Source organism: Drosophila rhopaloa, unplaced genomic scaffold (genome assembly GCF_018152115.1).
Source record: "Drosophila rhopaloa isolate 14029-0021.01 unplaced genomic scaffold, ASM1815211v1 contig_163, whole genome shotgun sequence".
Taxonomy (NCBI): Eukaryota; Metazoa; Arthropoda; class Insecta; order Diptera; family Drosophilidae; genus Drosophila; species Drosophila rhopaloa.
In genome coordinates, this window is record NW_025335043.1 from 5,837,316 (window position 1) to 5,855,356 (window position 18,041).

Below are 18,041 nucleotides of genomic sequence, written 5' to 3' on the forward strand. Positions count from 1 at the left end.
AATGGAATGTCATAACCTCTCTAAGTTCGTTATAAAATTGCAAATTGATTGGCATTTTTGCATAAGTTTATCATGTAAATTTATGAAACGTTAGTATAAGTCGCCTGCTGTGTAAAACAATACGCTGCTCGACTATAAGTGCATTTTTGAAAAATTTACAACGAAACAACTCATAAAAATTGTACTAAAAGTCCTAAAAATGATTTCTTACCAAAAATATGTAGTATTTTTGCCATTGCTTTGCAGAAAATGAAACCAAATTTGGACTGTCCGAGGTTGTTGAGGTCGTAAAAAAATTGCTAATCAATTATCAGTACAACCTGTCTAGTTTTTTTCCTCATTTTACCCAAAAAACAGCAAATAATGTGAAGTTGTGAAATATTGGTCTGGAATTATCCAAAAAACTAGCACCTTAAGCTAGGCAAAACCTACACTCTGTTTAAGGACTTAATAAAAATATTGTTAAGCCTGTACAATAAAAAAGTACACTGACACCGATTTGACCAATAATGGAATTCATTTGCGGACGCACTTGACCCCATTGGGATCGACTCCGAAGACCTTCTCCAGCTGCCCAATCCTGCGGCGATTTGTGCGTGTGTCAGATGAATTGCATTAGAAAGTCGGGACGGGATCGACGGACGGATCGGCGGCTGGCACTTTAATATGAGCCGCGGCACACTTGCTGACAAATTGCTGATAAATAAAGCGGGAGATTTGCAATAATGCCTTTCTAATTTCATGCGTCGCCATCGAGTTGCCTCCTTGCCTCCTTGCCATTGGGCTTTGCCATGCAAAGCGCACAAAAAAAAGCTCCAATCCTGGCATGGCGCCTCCATTGAGATCGCCAGTCGGTCCGTGTCCATGGCCCCGGCTCAGTTTTAAACATTTTCCACACGTAACGCGAAAGTTTGAATCATTTGTCCAGCGCACTACGCAGCGATTTTCATTTAAAATTCTTGTCACAGACATGTAATTGCAACGCGCCAACGACATCGTCGATTCCAACTCCGACTTCGATCCGACTCCATCGCTGTGGGCAACTCGGGAGCACTGGAAAAAATAATATGGGTATCCATCTAATTCACATAAAATTCCATTATCTGAAATTTCATTATATTATATTTCATTATCTGATATTTACTTTACTACTGACCACATTTTATTTCGGTTAATTGGTATCACTTAATTAGAAAACTAAATATTCGACAAATTATTCTTAATAAATAAATTTCAAATAAATTGAATGTTGCATTGTAATATAGATTTAAAATATTATTTTATTAACATATGACAAATATTTAAAACTTATTTGTGCCAAAAAAAAAAAAAAAATATGTTCGCTTTAAAAGTATTCAGCACTTTTATAAAATCAATTGAATAGTACAAAATTATTTCTTTTGCTTTTTACCTTTTATTTTATTTAATATTCAAAAATATGATTAGGGCTCACTATTTTAAAGCTTAGATTTTTTTTTAGATATTTTTGTATTTATAATTATTCATCTTTAAATACTAGATGTTTATTTTAAAAAAGTACCCGTAGAATGATACTTAATATTTTTTCTTGTGCAGACGGATCTATAGGTATTGACAATACTTTTGTCAGGCGCGATGGCCGCTACTGTTGGCCCCCTGCACCTCCTCCCTCACCCCCTGCTCCACTCCCCCACTTGGCCACTCGTCCCCCCTCCCCCTTAGTTCCCCTGCCCCCTTCCATCTTGCTGGCGCTCTGTGTTGACACAGATAAGTGCGTGGCGGCGGCGATAAGTAGCGTTTTATGCATTAATTTCTGCTCAAAAGAGCATTATTTATTACGCATTAATGCGCTGAATTAACGTTTATTTAATTAATATTAATGCGGCCGTCGCTCTTGCGGTTTGCTGCTGCTGCTGCTGCAGTAGATGTTGCTGTCGTGCAGCAGCAGTTGCTGCTGCATTTTGGCATAGATTTTTGGGTCAGACCTCGCCAGAGCAATCCTGTTAAACATTGTCAATAAACTGTTAGTTAACTCGGTAATCTAGTCATGTTTTAGATTTTAGAAAGGAAGCTATTACTGATTTTTTTATTACAATAAATTATTAATAATCTTAAAAACTTGCAGATAATGTTGACTATTTAATGTATAATCTTAACTCCTTTTTATTATTTAGAGATTTCTTGTTTAAAATAAAGTCAAATTGTTTTGCATGTTTTAAAACGATCTGCTTTTTTAGTCTTAAGTCTTACAAATAACAAATATGGAACAAATAACAGCAAAGTTTTTTTATTTTAACAGTAGATCAGTAAAATATAAATATGAATATATGTAAAATCTTAATTACAAGAATTTTTGGGACCACGAACAATTCTTGTTATAAATTGTCCAAATAAAATACAAATAAAAGTCTTGTACCCGAATAAAAAAATAATGACAAATCTTTCAGGACAAAGCTTATTTTAACGATAAGATTTTGAATTATATTTTATTGGTGTTTAGTTATTTCAAGGAATATTTCCAAAATTGTTTAGTTATGTGTCATTTCACTTGGATACTCTGAACCAGAACTTTATCGCCGCTGGTTGATCCCCAGCAGTGACCCTCGAGTTGTGCAAATATTTTACCACAAATCGAAGTGGCCGTCGATCTGGGATCCGAAAATGAAATTGAAATCGAAAGTAAAGTCGTCAGGCAAATACATCACTCGTTCGCCCCGAGATAGCCGAAAAGGAAACGGGCGTTTTTGATGGGCAAATATTTGCGCAATACCGATAAGGGTTTGTTGTTTTTTTTTCGGGTAATCGATCAGTGTCATGCGGGGGTGGGGTTGTGGACCTTGCAGCGCAATAAACCCAATAATTTATAGACCAATCACAGACCCAGTGCACGCACCGCGAACAAGTGAAAAAATCATAGTCCAAACACACATAGCGCATTAGAGGCGATCTCAACCGAAGGAGAACTCCATGGTCATGGTATAAACCCTGGTGGATGGGGGTGCAATTTATAGGATAGACAACGCACAGCGGGTAGTCGCCAGTTTCGAGTCCCGAGGAGCATCATCCCAGTACTTGCCTCATTGCCAATTGATTTATACAAACGGCAAAGCAACGGAACACAAATTGGCTGCCTCGAAGATCTTTCTTTTATTTTCTTTTATTTTATTTTTTATTTTTTGCAAAGCCTGCTATGGGAAATGATTTGTTGCACTTTGGCTGCAATCACAGTCGCAGTTGCGTATACGCAGAACTCTTCGGGTTCGCTGCTTAACCCTTTGACCTCCTCGCTGGGAGGGATCGAATGGGCTGAAATATACGATATATAGTATAGTATAGAAGAAGTAAACACGTGTGGCTCGCTTTTCCTCGGAAAAGCATTAGATATGATCGCTTTGCATGCCGGCTGCGTAGCTAATTAGAGCCATAAATGGCGTGGCCAAGGCAATCCCCCGGCGGAAAGTGAGATTGCCGGCAGGCGTTGGCAAAAAATGCCACACAAATGACAGCGGACCCGTTGCCCGTTTTTGGCCAAAGAAGTCCAAGTGGCAACGGGATAGACGGCCGACAAACACCAGTTTATCGGGCCGAAACGACCCAAAACAATAAATTACGCAATCCAAATGCTCAACTGCAGTCCATCAATGGCATAATGAGGCAGTCCCGAGATTCAGAGTCCCAGTCCCAGTCGCAGTCGCAGAGTAGATGCATTACCATATCGGCATAAATTCCGGAGCACATCGTTAAGTGGGCTGACGAGTGGCCGGCATCGCAGAAGACGTGTGCTGGAACAGGCTTACAGGTTGCTGCTTGCCGTCTGCCATCTGCCTCATGTTGCATGTTGCAGGTTGCAGGTTGCTCGCTGCAGATTGCTGCTTGCACACTTGCCACATGCCAGGCGGCTGCCTCCACCTAACTCCCACAGCTAATGAGGGAATTACCCGCAATGCCAATGCCACATCGATAATGGCTTGTGCCCGTCCTCAAGTGGGGTTTAAATCGGTGGAGGAGGGGGGGAGGATGACCTTTGGGGCTGGCGCCTGCTGCCTGGATGGACTTTAAAGGGCCACTCAACTAATAATTCAACTCGTGCCTTTAATGATTCAGTTAACTACAGTTCGAAATGTCATGCTCTGTAGTCGGTTAAGGTGTAACTATTTTATAAGGCCCAGTACTCAAAACACAAAAATTACTTTTAAAACAATAAATATTTTAAAAAACGTTGAAATATGATAATGGAACAGAACAAGCCTATGGGATTACAAGTGCAGTTTTTGGACGCATTTCTGCTAAACAATTTTCGAAAATTTGCAATTTGAATTAGACAAAAAATCGACCCAAAAAAAAAAGTGAGAACAGATTTTTAGAGAATTAAACCACAATCATTTATAAGTCTGCCACTTTGAAATCGGATGTCTGTAAGAAACGTTACGGGCTTGGAAATGCTGGTTTCAGATAACTTTTCTGCAAAGCGATTTTTTGAAAATTTGGAAAGGGATAACAACATCATTAAAATGACGGAAAATATAACCCAAAATACAAAACAAACTGAAAACACAGATTTTTAGAGAATTTACCCACAATCATTTTGAGGTATGCCACTTTGAAATCAGATGTTTTTAAGAAAAGTTATGGGCTCAGAAGTGCAGGTTTTGGACCTCTTTTCTGCAAAGCCGTTTTTCGAAAATTTGGAAAGGGGTAACATCATTAAAATGACGGAAAATAGAACCCAAAATACAAAACAAACTGAAAACACAGATTTTTAGAGAATTTAACCACAATCATTTTGAGGTATGCCACTTTGAAATCGGATGTCTGTAAGAAAAGTTATGGGCTTAGAAGTGCAGGTTTTGGACCTCTTTTCTGCAATGCCGTTTTTCGAAAATTTGGAAAGGGGTAACAGCATTAAAATGACGAAAAATCGACTTCAAAATACAAACCAATTTAAAAACAGAGATTTTTAGAGAATTTAACCACAATCATTTAAATGTCATTTGTAAAGCGGATGTCTGCAAGAAAAGTCATGGGCATAGAAGTGCAGTTTTTGGACATTTTTCGGCAAAACCATTTTTAGAAAATTGCGGAAGGGGTGACATCTTAAAACTTAACGAAAAATAGACCCCAAAATACGAGCCAAGTTGAATATACAAATTTGTATATAATGCAATGGACTTTTCTGTACTTTTATTTACTCGTTCTAATTTCATACTATCACTTTAAATTTGAATACATTAATTGTCAAAAGTTTTGAAAATGTTTCCAATAAAAATAGCTGCATGCAAATTTGTAAATTTACAAATGATATTAAAGAATCTATATCAATTGATGTTGCTTGAAAAAATCTAAAAGGCGGTTCGGTTGTGGGGTCTACCCCGGTATCACCTTCGCCTCCTTACTCCTTAATAATTTTTCATATGGAGAAGATGGTGCCTTACACCAGGATAGTTGTGCCAGTGACTACGGAAAATATGTCCTTCGCGGAATTTCATCTTAGCTTGGCAGCGAAATGGTAAATGCATCGATCAGCGACAGGATAGGTCCAAAATTTGGTCCAATTATTTTGAATTATCTGTCGAATTGAGTTATTGAAAAGAGTGTTTGTATTAGTCTGTTCTAAAATTTTACTTACCAGTGCAATTTGAGATCACAAAGCCGAAGAAATATTTCATAGGTATTGTGCAAAGGATCACAAATAATAATTTCTGGGAATAGTTTTACTAATTCCATACTATTACTTTGAATTTAAATACATTAATTGCCAACAAAGTTGTGCAAATTTTTCACATGAAAATACCTGTAAGCACATATGTATGTAAACTTACAAAAGATATTAAAATATCTATTTCAAATGATGTTGCTTAGAAAAATCTAAAAGCAGGTTCTTCTGCGGGTGCATCTCCAGCAAGAGTGGTGATGATCGCGGCGGTGGTGCCTTCGGTTGTGTCTTCATCGGTTTCATCCTGAGTTGTGGTCTCGTCGCCTCCGCCATACTCCTTAATCATGTCAAATATCGAGAAGACGGTGCCTTGCACCAGGATAATTGTGCCAATGACTACAAGGAATATGTCCTTCACGAGCTTCCACTTCAGCTTTCCGTATGTATAGTCCGGTGGATAGTACAAACAGATCTCGATCAAGGCGGGAAAGACCAGATTCAGCAGCGATATGGTAAAGGCACCGACCAGCGACAGCAGGGGTCCCAAATTCGGGGCAATTATCCCATTTATTGTGGAAATCAAGACAAAAACAACACGTAGAATATACTCCTTTAGCACCGGATTCTTCAGTTCCCCATTTTTGTTCCAGTAATGAGTCATTATAATGTTGATAACCACGTAACCGGACAGCGGATATGTCAGGAAAATAGCCGCGGCTATAAAAGCCTTGGCGATCTGTGCAATTCTATCAGTTTGATTTGTGGTTAGTTACAGAGAAACAGGCCATTATTAATTATTATGATATGCTATTCGAATTTCAGTGTACTCATAGATCTTTAAAATATTTAATGTGATGGAATATTATATCATATTTGTTAAGTCATGTATCATATGACTACATAATGTGTCTTATTTACATACTATATTTAGATAAGATAAGATCACTAAAATTTAAGATTATAACACAAAAAAGGAAAACCTATTTAATATTTATCAGAATATTTTGCAAAACAAAAAAATGTAATTTAACTTAATTGACACCCATTTTTTTCTGGCGTTTCCAGAAAGAGACCATATAAACTATATAATTTATCGATTTTGTTAAACTTACATTTCATCTGTGGGTATATTAAGAGAGACACTGCCCTCTATTTTATCCCCGAATTTCCAATAGCCCATGATTCCAAAGAAAATATATGAGATCAAGACCAAAAGTATGGCCCTATTGAGGATGCCAAACCAACCGATGTAATGTTCTGGCTTGGCCATTTGAGCTTCTATGGCCATCATCTGGGAAAGTGTTTTTAAGGTTTTGGACTCTATAAAGTTTATACAATCACTTCAAGGACTCACCACGCCCACCGATGTGATGGAAAACAGTGCGATGCCAAAAAACAAGGGCAACTTCTCGACTGCGCCAAAGAATATGGCTCGATCCGATATCGGAGGCAGATCCGTAAACAGATAGTACATCATCATTATAAATCCCACATATATGAGGATATTGGCCACTATATTAAAGGGCACCAGATACTTGAGTTGGCGAATCATAAAGGGGGCGATCATGAGTAGTCCAACGACGGCAATGAAAGCTCTCAGATCAACCACTCCCAAATAGAAGTCAAAGATCTGCTTATAGTTGACTGACACAAACACGATGTAGACCACACAGACGCCGTAGTGCGAAAAACACAAGACTATGTCGACAATCCAACCTCCGGCCTTTGCGCAATACCGGAAGCACTTGGGTCCCTGGCTAAAGGAGTAGACCATCGACTCCGGATAGGTGGCATATCCCACCTGCATTCGCCGCGAGCACTCCACCATGCTATAGACCTATGTAAAAATAGATTAAGAAGGCTAAATAATCATATGTTTAGTCATCTAAAAAACTCACCAGCAACTGAATGCCATGGATTAGCATGATACACACCAAAGTCAGCAACACAACGCCGTTGACGATGCCAGCAAAGTAAAAAGCCAAGGGCAGGGCCAAAATCCCAGTTCCCACCACGCACTTCAGAAGCAGTATAAAGGCTCCAAAATCACTGCAGAAAAATTTTTAAAAAATAATAAAATAATAAAAAATAATAAAATAATAAAATAATCGAACAAAAATCTTACGATATCGGATTGGCCACATTTCGATTCTCATAAGGATTGTAGCCTCTGTGGATTGAAAGTTCAGTAAAAAGTTATTTGCAATCTGCATTTCTCATTACCCTTTATCGGCCATGATCAAAATTTATTTTCGTGTTTTTATTTAAGCACTGATTGAATTGTTTTGAAAAAAAACTAATAGAGTGTATATGTCTCAAAGACTTGACATTCTTTTCAATGGTACTGGGGTTTTTTTAAAAGAAAGGGATATATTTAAAGCTTATTCAGGAATTCCATCTAAAGTTGCCTTTATAAATAAAAAAAATTAAATTTGATCTTTATAAATCCGTTAACGATGTCAACAACACTAACACTTTATAAACTACAGGAATAAAAAACAACTACAATTCAATTAGCAAAGTTTATTTAATTGGTACATCAACTCCCGTCTAATAAAATGTACTAAGATCACAAAGAAATGGGATAGCGAGCTTGGAGCGTCCGCAGGGTGACCACTGTACCGGCAACTCCTCCAGCCAAACCCACACAGATGAAAAGCATCGATCGGAGAAGAAGGATCCTTGCAGGTCCGTATCCCTCCTCATAGTGAGCGCAAAAATCCACGATTCCCGGCAGGATCAGTCCCAATTGGGCCAGGCAAAAGGATCCCACGAAGGAGAGGAGCAACCCAAAGTCCGGATATTGGATGGCCATCAGGACGGAGGCGATAACCAAAGCGATTCGCACCAGGATCTCCACTGCCTTCGAAGCACCATCCTCCAGTTCCGGCTCCAAATAACTCCTGAATATAATATCCACAGTAACGTAACCTTGCAAAGGATAACTGAAGAATATTGCCAGGGCAAACATTCCAGCCACCAACTGGGGGAGGCTATTGAAAAAGAAAATAATTTCATAAAATAAATATTGTATTGTTAAGACTAAGAATACTTACATTTCGTTTTCTGGTAGGTTTTGCAGAACCGAGTTTTGCGTGTATTGTCCGTAACGCCAGTAACCAAAAAATCCAAAGACCACATAAAAAATAATTACCACAAACATTCCCCGATTGAGAACTCCACAAGTACCCAAAAAATTATCTGGGGTTCGCATATTGCGACCAAGGGCTAGGAGCTAGAAATGTAATGAAAAATAGTGGCTAAAAATATTTTAAAAATTCATTTAAATATTAACTTACCACTCCAACCGATTCGATGGCAAACAGTACGATGCCAAAGAAAAAAGGAAAGTTCTTCAACGGCTGAATGGCATGAAGTTGATCAAACCTAGAAAGACCCCGGAAGAAGTAGCTTAAAATTATAAAAGAGCCTAGAATTGAAAGATTAAGATAAAGAAGTATAAGTATAAAAAAACATGTTATCTTAAGGTTTAAAAACATACCCACGAATATCAGAATATTGGCTATTAAGGCAAATGGCACAAGACTCTTCAGATCTCGTATTATAAACGTTAAGGTCAAAGGCAAAGCGAGCAAAGCCATGTAGAGTCTCTCATCCAAAGGCCACAAGTATATATCCCCTAAATGCTTTAGACTTTTGGCTATAAAAACCACATAGACACAGTCCACTCCAAAGTGATAACCACAGAGCAGGACATCCACTAGGTATCTAAATGAGTAAGTTTGATTATAGCAAGAAAATGTATTCTAATTGTTAAACAAAAATCTTAAAAAATTAAAGCTAGTTTAAAGATTAAGATTCCATAGAGAAATTAATCTAAACTTACCCAAAAGGTTTGCTTAAAAACTGAAACTTTGGTGGTCCAATGCTGAGAGCCAGTTCCACGACATTTCGATAATTAAGTAATGGCATCTTAAAGCGCTCTCCTAGGGAATTAATATGCTCGAGCTGGAAAAGAGTGTTCTCCTTTGATGAAAAGTTATCTGATTAGAGGTAATACCATTACCAGAGTATGCATTGCATAAAGTACAAAGAAGCTCAGAGCGACAGTACTTATAAGACCCAATAACCATCCGGAAAACAGGAAAGCCTGTGGCATGGCCAAACACCCAGTTCCAAATCCACACTTGAGCACATTGATGAAGGTCTCAAAATCTCTTAAAGAAAGTTTTCAATATTAGGTACTAAACAAGAAGTGGAGTTATATCCTTACGACATTTTATTATCCCTTTCCAAGGACAAACGAGCTTGATAGGCCAGCGGAGATCTGTGGGAGATTTCGTATTAAAAGCACCTCAATTACTCACGCCCAATTTGACGCACCCGAAACTCTTTTGGACACCACCTAGAAGCCTCTGGTGGAAGGGCAGCTCCTGGTCTAAGCGTCGGTGGCTGGTCAACTTCCTCTTCTTACGCTCCATTTTGTGGAAAATTGAATCACTCGAAAGGGAATTATTATTTTTTTCAGAGAGGGGAAGTCAGCGCCGACTTTGGTCTGCAATTATGCAAATGTGGATCACAGATCCCTCGGGTTATGATCTCTGGTTATGATCTGGAGTTGGAGGACCATCTTCCAGGAAGGGAAGGTGGAGGTGGAGGTGGAGTTATTAGCATGGCCCAAAGCGGCGACTTATTCCAGGAAAAAATCCAGCTCATCGCTGGTGTGTGGGCGTTGTTGGCCTGGCCAAGGAATTCGCTACCTAAATTATTCAATGGCCTCGGGGTCTTGGGCAAACTAATTAGTGTGGCCAGTACGGGCATTTTTCAAATGCACAAACCCCCCACCCCAATTGGCACCTGGCCATAAATTCACCGGCCTTGGGACGGACAATCTACAGTTTCTAGTTAAGTCTCCCCACTTTCCACCTCCCACTTCTCACTATCTCTGTCTTTGTCATTGTGTGGGGCCGATTGCCCGCTGTGAACCACCTCCTCCTTTTTACTTTGCAGTGCCGAATCGAAAATGCAAATGTCCCCTCAACCGCGAAAAGTAAGTACTCTCCAGGGGCCAGAAGTCAACTAAGCTGATTTGTTTATTTTACTCTTTCTTTTTGCTATTTGCGATATTTTTTAATGTTACGTGATAAGTCGGCTTTGACCTCGTACTTATATCTGGCAGAACAGAAAATGAAGATAATTTAGACCTCTAAACTTCGACTGGTAGGCTTAGGTACTTACTACTATTATTTTATTTATTATTTTATTTAAAATACTTACACCTAGGATAATTAAAATGAATATAACCTCATCAAAGTTTTGAAAATTTTTGACCCTCTTCTCACAAGTAACCAATTCTCATTCAAAAAATCGAGTGTAATGATTGCTTCAATAGATTTTTAGAATATTTTTGTACGACTTAAATTGCAACAAATTGGTAACTGGTAAACACTCTCTTTGAATCAATTAATTGATGAAAGCTTTCCCATACTTGTTTATTTAATTGATAAAAATCGTCTTCCAAAATTGTGCTTTCTTTAAATGTAAAGATAGTTTTATTGTTAAACTAAATTTAATATTTTAAAATTATATTTTTATTGAAGAGAAAACAAAACTTAACTAACTTAACAATTTAAAATGTATTTATTTATTTGACACTTGCTTAATAAATTTTTACCATCTTGTTTCCAATAAATAAACCTCAGTAAAACATGACTGATTTTTTCTGCGTGCAGGGAGGGAACGGTTGATGTTGCTGCTGCTGCCGTTGATGTTGCAGTTGCAGTTAGATGTGGCGCATCATTAAAGTGCAGACAAATGGCAGCGCGGCATGTGCCGCACATGTCAGTCTGCACAAGCTTTAGCAACAGGTGAAAATGCTGGAATTCTGATTATCCACTGCTGCTGCTGCAGTTGCTGCTGCAGTTGCTGTTGCTGTTGCGGTGATTGGCAGCAACTGTTGCTGCTGCGGCAGCTAACTTAAACTGTAACTTTCAGCGATTTGTCGTCGTTGTCGCTGTCGTTCTTCTTCCACTGGCACTTGGATGTTGGCCAAACCAAAACTATCGACCAGACAGCAGCAACATGCGCATAATTATCTACCTGCCCGCCGGCAACATGGGGTGCAACATTCCTCCGGCCACGCCCCCAATTCAATTTACAGCCGGAAGTGTGGGTGTATACTTATTTGATATACATTCGCGGTCCGATCGCTGTTCTCTGTTCTCTGTTCTCCTTTCGCGAACTCATTTGCTGCTTCATAAATCAAAAATCGCAGCAAGCAACTCCCGCATAAAAAAAGTAAAACCCAAATCAACAGTATGAAAAACGCATTTAATGATTGGCCAACAGCAGCAACAGTGCTCGACAAGCAGCAACATCGAGAGCAGCAGCAACAACAACAACAGCAGCAACAGCAACATAATAGGCCCATCTAGAGGCAACATTCGCGTACCAGCAAAAAGTGGGAGGATGCAGTGAATTTTTCCTCGCCCCGCAGTGATGGTTTTTTTTTTTTTTAATGCCATTTGTTGCTGCCGCTGTAGATGTTGCTGCTGCTGCTGCTGCTGTTGTCGGGCCGTTTGCCTTTTTGGGGCCCGTGAGGCATTCGCCTAAGCGGCAGGTTCCTGTCTGCCCCATCCAAAGAGACGTTGACTGCATTTTTAAGCGCGCTCCGCGCATAAAATAAAGCCAGATTGCAGGTCTTGCCTCGGGGCCATCATCCTCCTGTTTGCTGCTTGAATGGGGCGAGTAAAAGTGCAGGATGCTTTGTTGTCCTGCCCCTGGACCCAGCCCATCCAGGTCCATTCCAGAGCCCAAACTCCGGCACTCGGAAGAGCTTCTGCAGATACGGCAGCTAATTTTCGATGGGCAAAAAAACAAAAAACACAACAAAAATCTGAGAGAGGAGCATCTGAGATCTTCGAGCGATAATGATGCAGGTTAATCATTAGCCTGGTACGTGTATTATGCGATTATTAGTTGGGTGTTCGGCTCTTACTTCATCTTCATTCTTTTTTCGCGGGGATTACCCGCAAGCCAATTTTTTGGTGGGCGTTTGCTCTGCTTTTCGAGAATTTTTCAGTAATTTCCAATTTCCGTTCAATGTTGCATCTACATGCGGCCAATTTGTCAACGCGGCGGCAGCATGTAGCTGCAACATGTAAGTTGTCAACGTTTTTTAAGAATCAATTGCCGCCCAGCAGTAGTACGAACGAGTACTGCTGGAAATCCGATATCGGCCGAGCCCGCCTTCTCGGCTGCCGTCTGTCAGCATATAGGATATACCATATTGCATATATATATATACATATATAGATAGCCCCGCCGGATGCCACACAAGCGGATCGAAAAGGCGGCCTTGAACGGCAAAATCCCAAGTAAGTACTTGGCAAAAATCATTGCAGAATTTAAATGAGCCGAGCACACAAGCACACATTCACACACAGAGGGGCACAAATATTTTTTGAGGGCAAAAAGCCCGCTCAACTGACGTGCAACATGATTTTGTAGGCGTGCAACATGCGCATGCGCAACAGCCGCAACTTTATCAGATTCTGCGCTCTTTTTAGCATTATTTCTGTAATTTTTTTCGCCTGCCTCGCCGGCATGTTGTTGACTGTCAATTGTTTGGTGGGCGTTGCAGCAGCAGCAACCAGCAACTAGCAACAATAGTCGGGGCAGCAACAGCAGCAACAAACTCACTGTGTCCCACAGTCTGTAGCCAGACTTTTGAAGCTATATCAATGTCAACAGCATTATCACACTGCGCTGTCAATATGCAAATGCCTAGAGCAAACCCAGCGACAACAGCAACAAGCACTTGCCGGCCCAAGTAGCAACAGCAACAACAGCAACTACATTCGCCAGCAAAAAGACAAATAAATGCTTGTTGCAGGCGATTGTTTTTCATGTGTGCGTATGTGACACTCGTTAACACGAAGCGAAAATGCGCGAAATGCGATATTTCACACGATTTATGCACGGACAACGACAAAAGTTGCAACTGCAAGGGGCAGCCACAACAGCAACAACAACAACAGCGAAAGCCGCAGGAGCAGCAGCAGACCACACATATTGCATGTTGCCGGTGGGGCAGCTTAAGTTGCTGCTGCTGCCGGCAGAATATGAAATACGCAGCAACTGCGTTCCGAAAGCAACCCTCCATTTGTTCAACTTAATTTAGACTCCCAGGAAAACCGATTGGAAAGTGAGTTCTCCTCTAGAACTAGTACTACATAGAGATCGTTTAGAGAGTTGCTGACAACCAATGTTGCTGCTGTTGTGTCAATATGGCATAGGGGCAATAGGATGACTTTAAAGGCTTAAATTGCCGACAGAAAAATCAAAGTACTATCTTCAATTTTAAAAGAAATAATTCTTAATTTATTAAAGTTGAATTTTGAAGTTTTATTTGTTTCTATATGTTTATTTGTGGTTGAATGACAAAAGGAATGCATTTTCAAAACCTTAGTAAGGACAATGTATAAAATATACAAAGCATATTTATTTTTTTCAATTTTTCTGGAAAGCAGAGAGTAACGATAAAATACTAGAAAAGTAGCCCATCCGAACAAGAAACTGATAAGAACTGATTAGACCTCTTGGAATAAATCAGTGCTGCCATATTCCACGATGTTGCAGTTAGCAGCAGCAATGCGACGTGTTGCTGCCGTGCCAGTGGCAACTAGAAAACAGAAAAAGAAGAGGCACATTGGAGTGCAGCCGCTTTAGGAGTAGGAAGCTGATTAGCCAGATCAGAGCTGCCAAACCAAACAGTGGCGATTGCTAATGGCCAAGTTGCTGGCGTGCTAATTTGACAGCCGGGCCAAGTTGCAGCGAGGGAGAGAGTGACTCCGCCGAGATTTATGCGCTGCCAATTGGCTGTGGCAACATTTGCCCATATACATAATTGAAACGTAATAAATTCTGTGATGTTGCTGCTGTTGCTGCTGTTGCTGCTTTTCGTGCACAATTAGCGGCTGCAACTAACGACAATTGCTGACCATTTTCCATGACTCGCCGTCCGATTATTAAATAAATAATTTCATAGCGCTGGTATAGCAGTGACCACTGCCTTTGCTGGTTTTACAAGCTGTAAAGTGCGAAATCAACACGCTTCATGCCAACTACAGATCGCTGAAACCAGGGAGTACTCGTACTCGTACTCAAACTCGTGCCCCATTCCTTTCCTGATCCACTGTCCAATGTCCACTATGTTAGTTGTCAACACAAATGGCAATCGGCGTTGATAAATTGTTGCTGCCTTGGGCCAATTATAACCGTCTTTGGGCCTGGCTGAATATAGCCGATAGCCGGCAATCTGACAGTCCCCCTTCCGTCCAATAGCCGATTTGCTGATTTACCCATTTGCCGATTTATGCCGATCATGTTGCCGATGTTGCAAGGCTTTGCATGCAGATACAGATACCAACCGGGTTGCCTTTCCTGCGAAGCCCCGCAAGGAGGTTCCACTGTGCTTCCGGTGTGGGCGCAACAAAGTATCCCCAGATTACGAAACCCGATCCCAAATCAATCTCCGCTTTCAGCCTCAACTCTTTCAAACGAATAATTTGTCAAGGAGCATACAGCAACACAAAAAAAAGGGCGCCAAAGGCAGTCACGTGCTGTAAGGCAAAAAAAAATGATCAGAAAAGACAGGAAGGTAAAAGGAACTGGGACGAAATCACAACACCCCCGCACCTGAATCCACTGTCAGATGATCCATCCAAGGTTTCCCTCTGAAACATCAGCTGTTCTTCGCTCCTTGGCGCGCGCTACTCATCCTCCTTCATCATTGTTATTATCCACGGCCCGGTGTGTCCTTATACAATAACATCTAATTTCCTACCTTTCTTAGGGCTACCTAAAATTCTACCTACACTTTGTCTCTGATTTTGCAGTTTTCTTCGGGGAGAAAGGAGCCGGGGTATCACCCGCATCACATCCTTGATCGGTGAATGTAGCATATTTGTATTCAGCGCTAATGACATCAGGGCGAGACCCACAAAAAGGGGGCGATCAAATCGGGGAATTGCAAGATACACTTTTGAATATGGAACAAAAGGAACTCGGCTTTTAAGAATATAAAGAATTTATAGATTTAATCGGGTGACGACAAAGAGTCTAAAAGAAAACTTCACACTAAAAAGGTTTTAATACCATTTCTAATTTTATCAAGATAATATTGAATAAAATTGAACTAAAAACTACATATTAACATTTTTAAAATATTATTAAAATTAAAAAAGTAAGTAAGTAATTTTACATTTGGAAACATATATTTTATATGCCATTTATTTACTCGCAATAAATGAAATGTGTTTTTTAACTACTTATATATACTCATTTGGTTTAACACATACCTCTTCCAATTCGGTTGAAATGATTGTACCCAAATTTTAGAGGATATTTATATGGCACTCCTGAATATGTCATTTAAAAACAAAACAAGAAAGAAAAGCTAACTTCGGGCGGAGCCGAAGTTGATATACCCTTGCAGAATATGCTGTAAATTATATTCTCCAAAATTATTCATATGATGCAATCTTAATACTCATAAAAAATCCCAACTTCCTAACTTTAAAAACACCAAAGTTATGGCATTTCCAATCGTTCAGTTATATGGCAGCTATAGGATATAGTCGGCCGATCCTTATGAAATTTGATAGGTTGGATTGATTGGTTAAAAATAGAACCCATAGAAAATCCCAACTTCCTAACTTAACAAAAACCAAAGTTGTGGCATTTCCGATCAATCAGTTATATGGTGGCTATAGGATATAGTCGGCCGATCCTTATGAAATTTGGTAGTTCGGATTGATAGGCCAAATATAACACCCATAGAAAATCCCAACTTCCTAACTTCACAAACACCAAAGTTATGGCATTTCCGATCAATCAGTTATATGGCAGCTATAGGATATAGTCGGCCGATCTTTATGAAATTTGGTAGGTCGGATTGATTGGCCAAATATAAAACCCATATAAAATTCCAACTTCCTAACTTAACAAACAGCAGAGTTATGGCATTTCCGATCAATCAGTTATATGGCAGCTATAGGATATAGTCGGCCGATCCCGGCCGTTCCGACTTATATACTGCGTGCAAAGGAAAGAAGGGTGTGTGCAAAGTTTCAATTCGATATCTTTAAAACTGAGAGACTAGTTCGCGTAGAAACAGACAGACGGACAGACAGACGGACAGACGGACAGACGGACAGACGGACAGACGGACAGACGGACATGGCTATATCAACTCAGGAGGTGATCCTGATCAAGAATATATATACTTTATAGGGTCGGAGATGTCTCCTTCACTGCGTTGCACACTTTTGACCAAAATTATAATACCCTCTGCAAGGGTATAAAAATAAGTTACAATTTCGATGAATTTTAATTTTCTCTATTTTTATTTTCTTAGGGCCTCCTCTTCTGCACTCAAGAAGTAATTCGGTTAAGATTTGTGCAAGAATTCCTGCTTCTCTCCCCGAAATCTGCAGCCACCCCATCTGAGATTATTGACCTCTCGTCAAACAAGCAAAACCAACGACGACCCTGCAGGGTATCCTTTGTTTGGGCAGCAGGAGCAGCAGCAGAATACCAGGACAGCTGTTGGTGGGATCAGGATCCGACTTAAGAAGTCCTTGGCGCGCAGAGGGCGACTAATAATTCAGAAGAAGCTGAAGAAGCCGCCGGAACAGAAGTCGAGCCGAGGAAAATCTGAGAAAGAACAGCTGACAGGGAAAACGCACGAGCCACAAGGAAGCTGAATTGACGAAAGGATCGCATCTGATCCTATTGCGGTTAGAGCGGAAAAGGTGTCGGAATTGTAGCAAACAGCTGTGAAGGTAATTTAAGGTTTAATTGCAAATGCAATTACAGGGAGTTATGAAGGAAACAAGTGTTCCTTTTAGGAGTAACATGTGGAGAAAAGTGGGGAGTCGTGAGAGACCTTTACTCTTTATTTAATTATTATGGTAACATTTTTATTTACAGAGATGCATTTTAAACATTATAAATTAAAAAAAAAAAGAAAAATTATATTTTCTTAAATTATCCTTTTTTATTGTTTACTTAAACAAACTAAACAAATAGCTTTTAAATACAAATAAATAAGATTATGGCTTTAATTCATAAAGTCAGTTTAAATATGTAATATTAAGCAATTAAAATATAACATTTATTTTATGTTTGGAAGTATAAATAAATCAAAAAATCCTTTACATGACATAAACTGACAATAATATACACATTGAATAGTACCCATTGTATTTTTACCACCTTTTCATCGTACAAAATAAACTCTCAGGTTACAAAACATTTTATCATTTTTCTATTTATTTTATAAAATAGAAAAATGATAAAATGTTTTGTAATTTTATTTTATGCCATGTGCAACTATCCCTTGGCTCGAAATCAAAGACGGCTTTCTAATTTCAAAATGAATATT

At 39.5% G+C, this 18,041-nt stretch overlaps 2 protein-coding genes across 2 annotated transcripts; both read right to left on the reverse strand.

Annotated features, from left to right (window-relative positions):
• Nucleotides 1–5,138: 5,138 nt before the first annotated feature.
• LOC108051377 (glutamate transporter polyphemus) lies at nucleotides 5,139–7,923 on the reverse strand. Its single transcript, XM_017133468.2, has 7 exons — nucleotides 7,856–7,923; nucleotides 7,758–7,802; nucleotides 7,531–7,681; nucleotides 6,987–7,469; nucleotides 6,745–6,923; nucleotides 5,606–6,378; nucleotides 5,139–5,545 (listed from the first exon to the last, which is right to left on the reverse strand). The coding sequence occupies exons 1-6, from the start codon at nucleotides 7,867–7,869 to the stop codon at nucleotides 5,835–5,837; spliced, it is 1,416 nt and encodes a 471-aa protein (XP_016988957.1). The 5' UTR covers nucleotides 7,870–7,923; the 3' UTR covers nucleotides 5,139–5,545; nucleotides 5,606–5,834.
• A 278-nt stretch (nucleotides 7,924–8,201) lies between these two features.
• LOC108051371 (proton-coupled amino acid transporter-like protein CG1139) lies at nucleotides 8,202–10,074 on the reverse strand. Its single transcript, XM_017133459.1, has 8 exons — nucleotides 9,977–10,074; nucleotides 9,867–9,920; nucleotides 9,660–9,810; nucleotides 9,480–9,601; nucleotides 9,135–9,361; nucleotides 8,932–9,062; nucleotides 8,689–8,867; nucleotides 8,202–8,625 (listed from the first exon to the last, which is right to left on the reverse strand). Exons 1-8 carry the CDS (start codon nucleotides 10,072–10,074, stop codon nucleotides 8,202–8,204), a joined length of 1,386 nt encoding a protein of 461 aa, XP_016988948.1.
• Nucleotides 10,075–18,041: the final 7,967 nt, after the last annotated feature.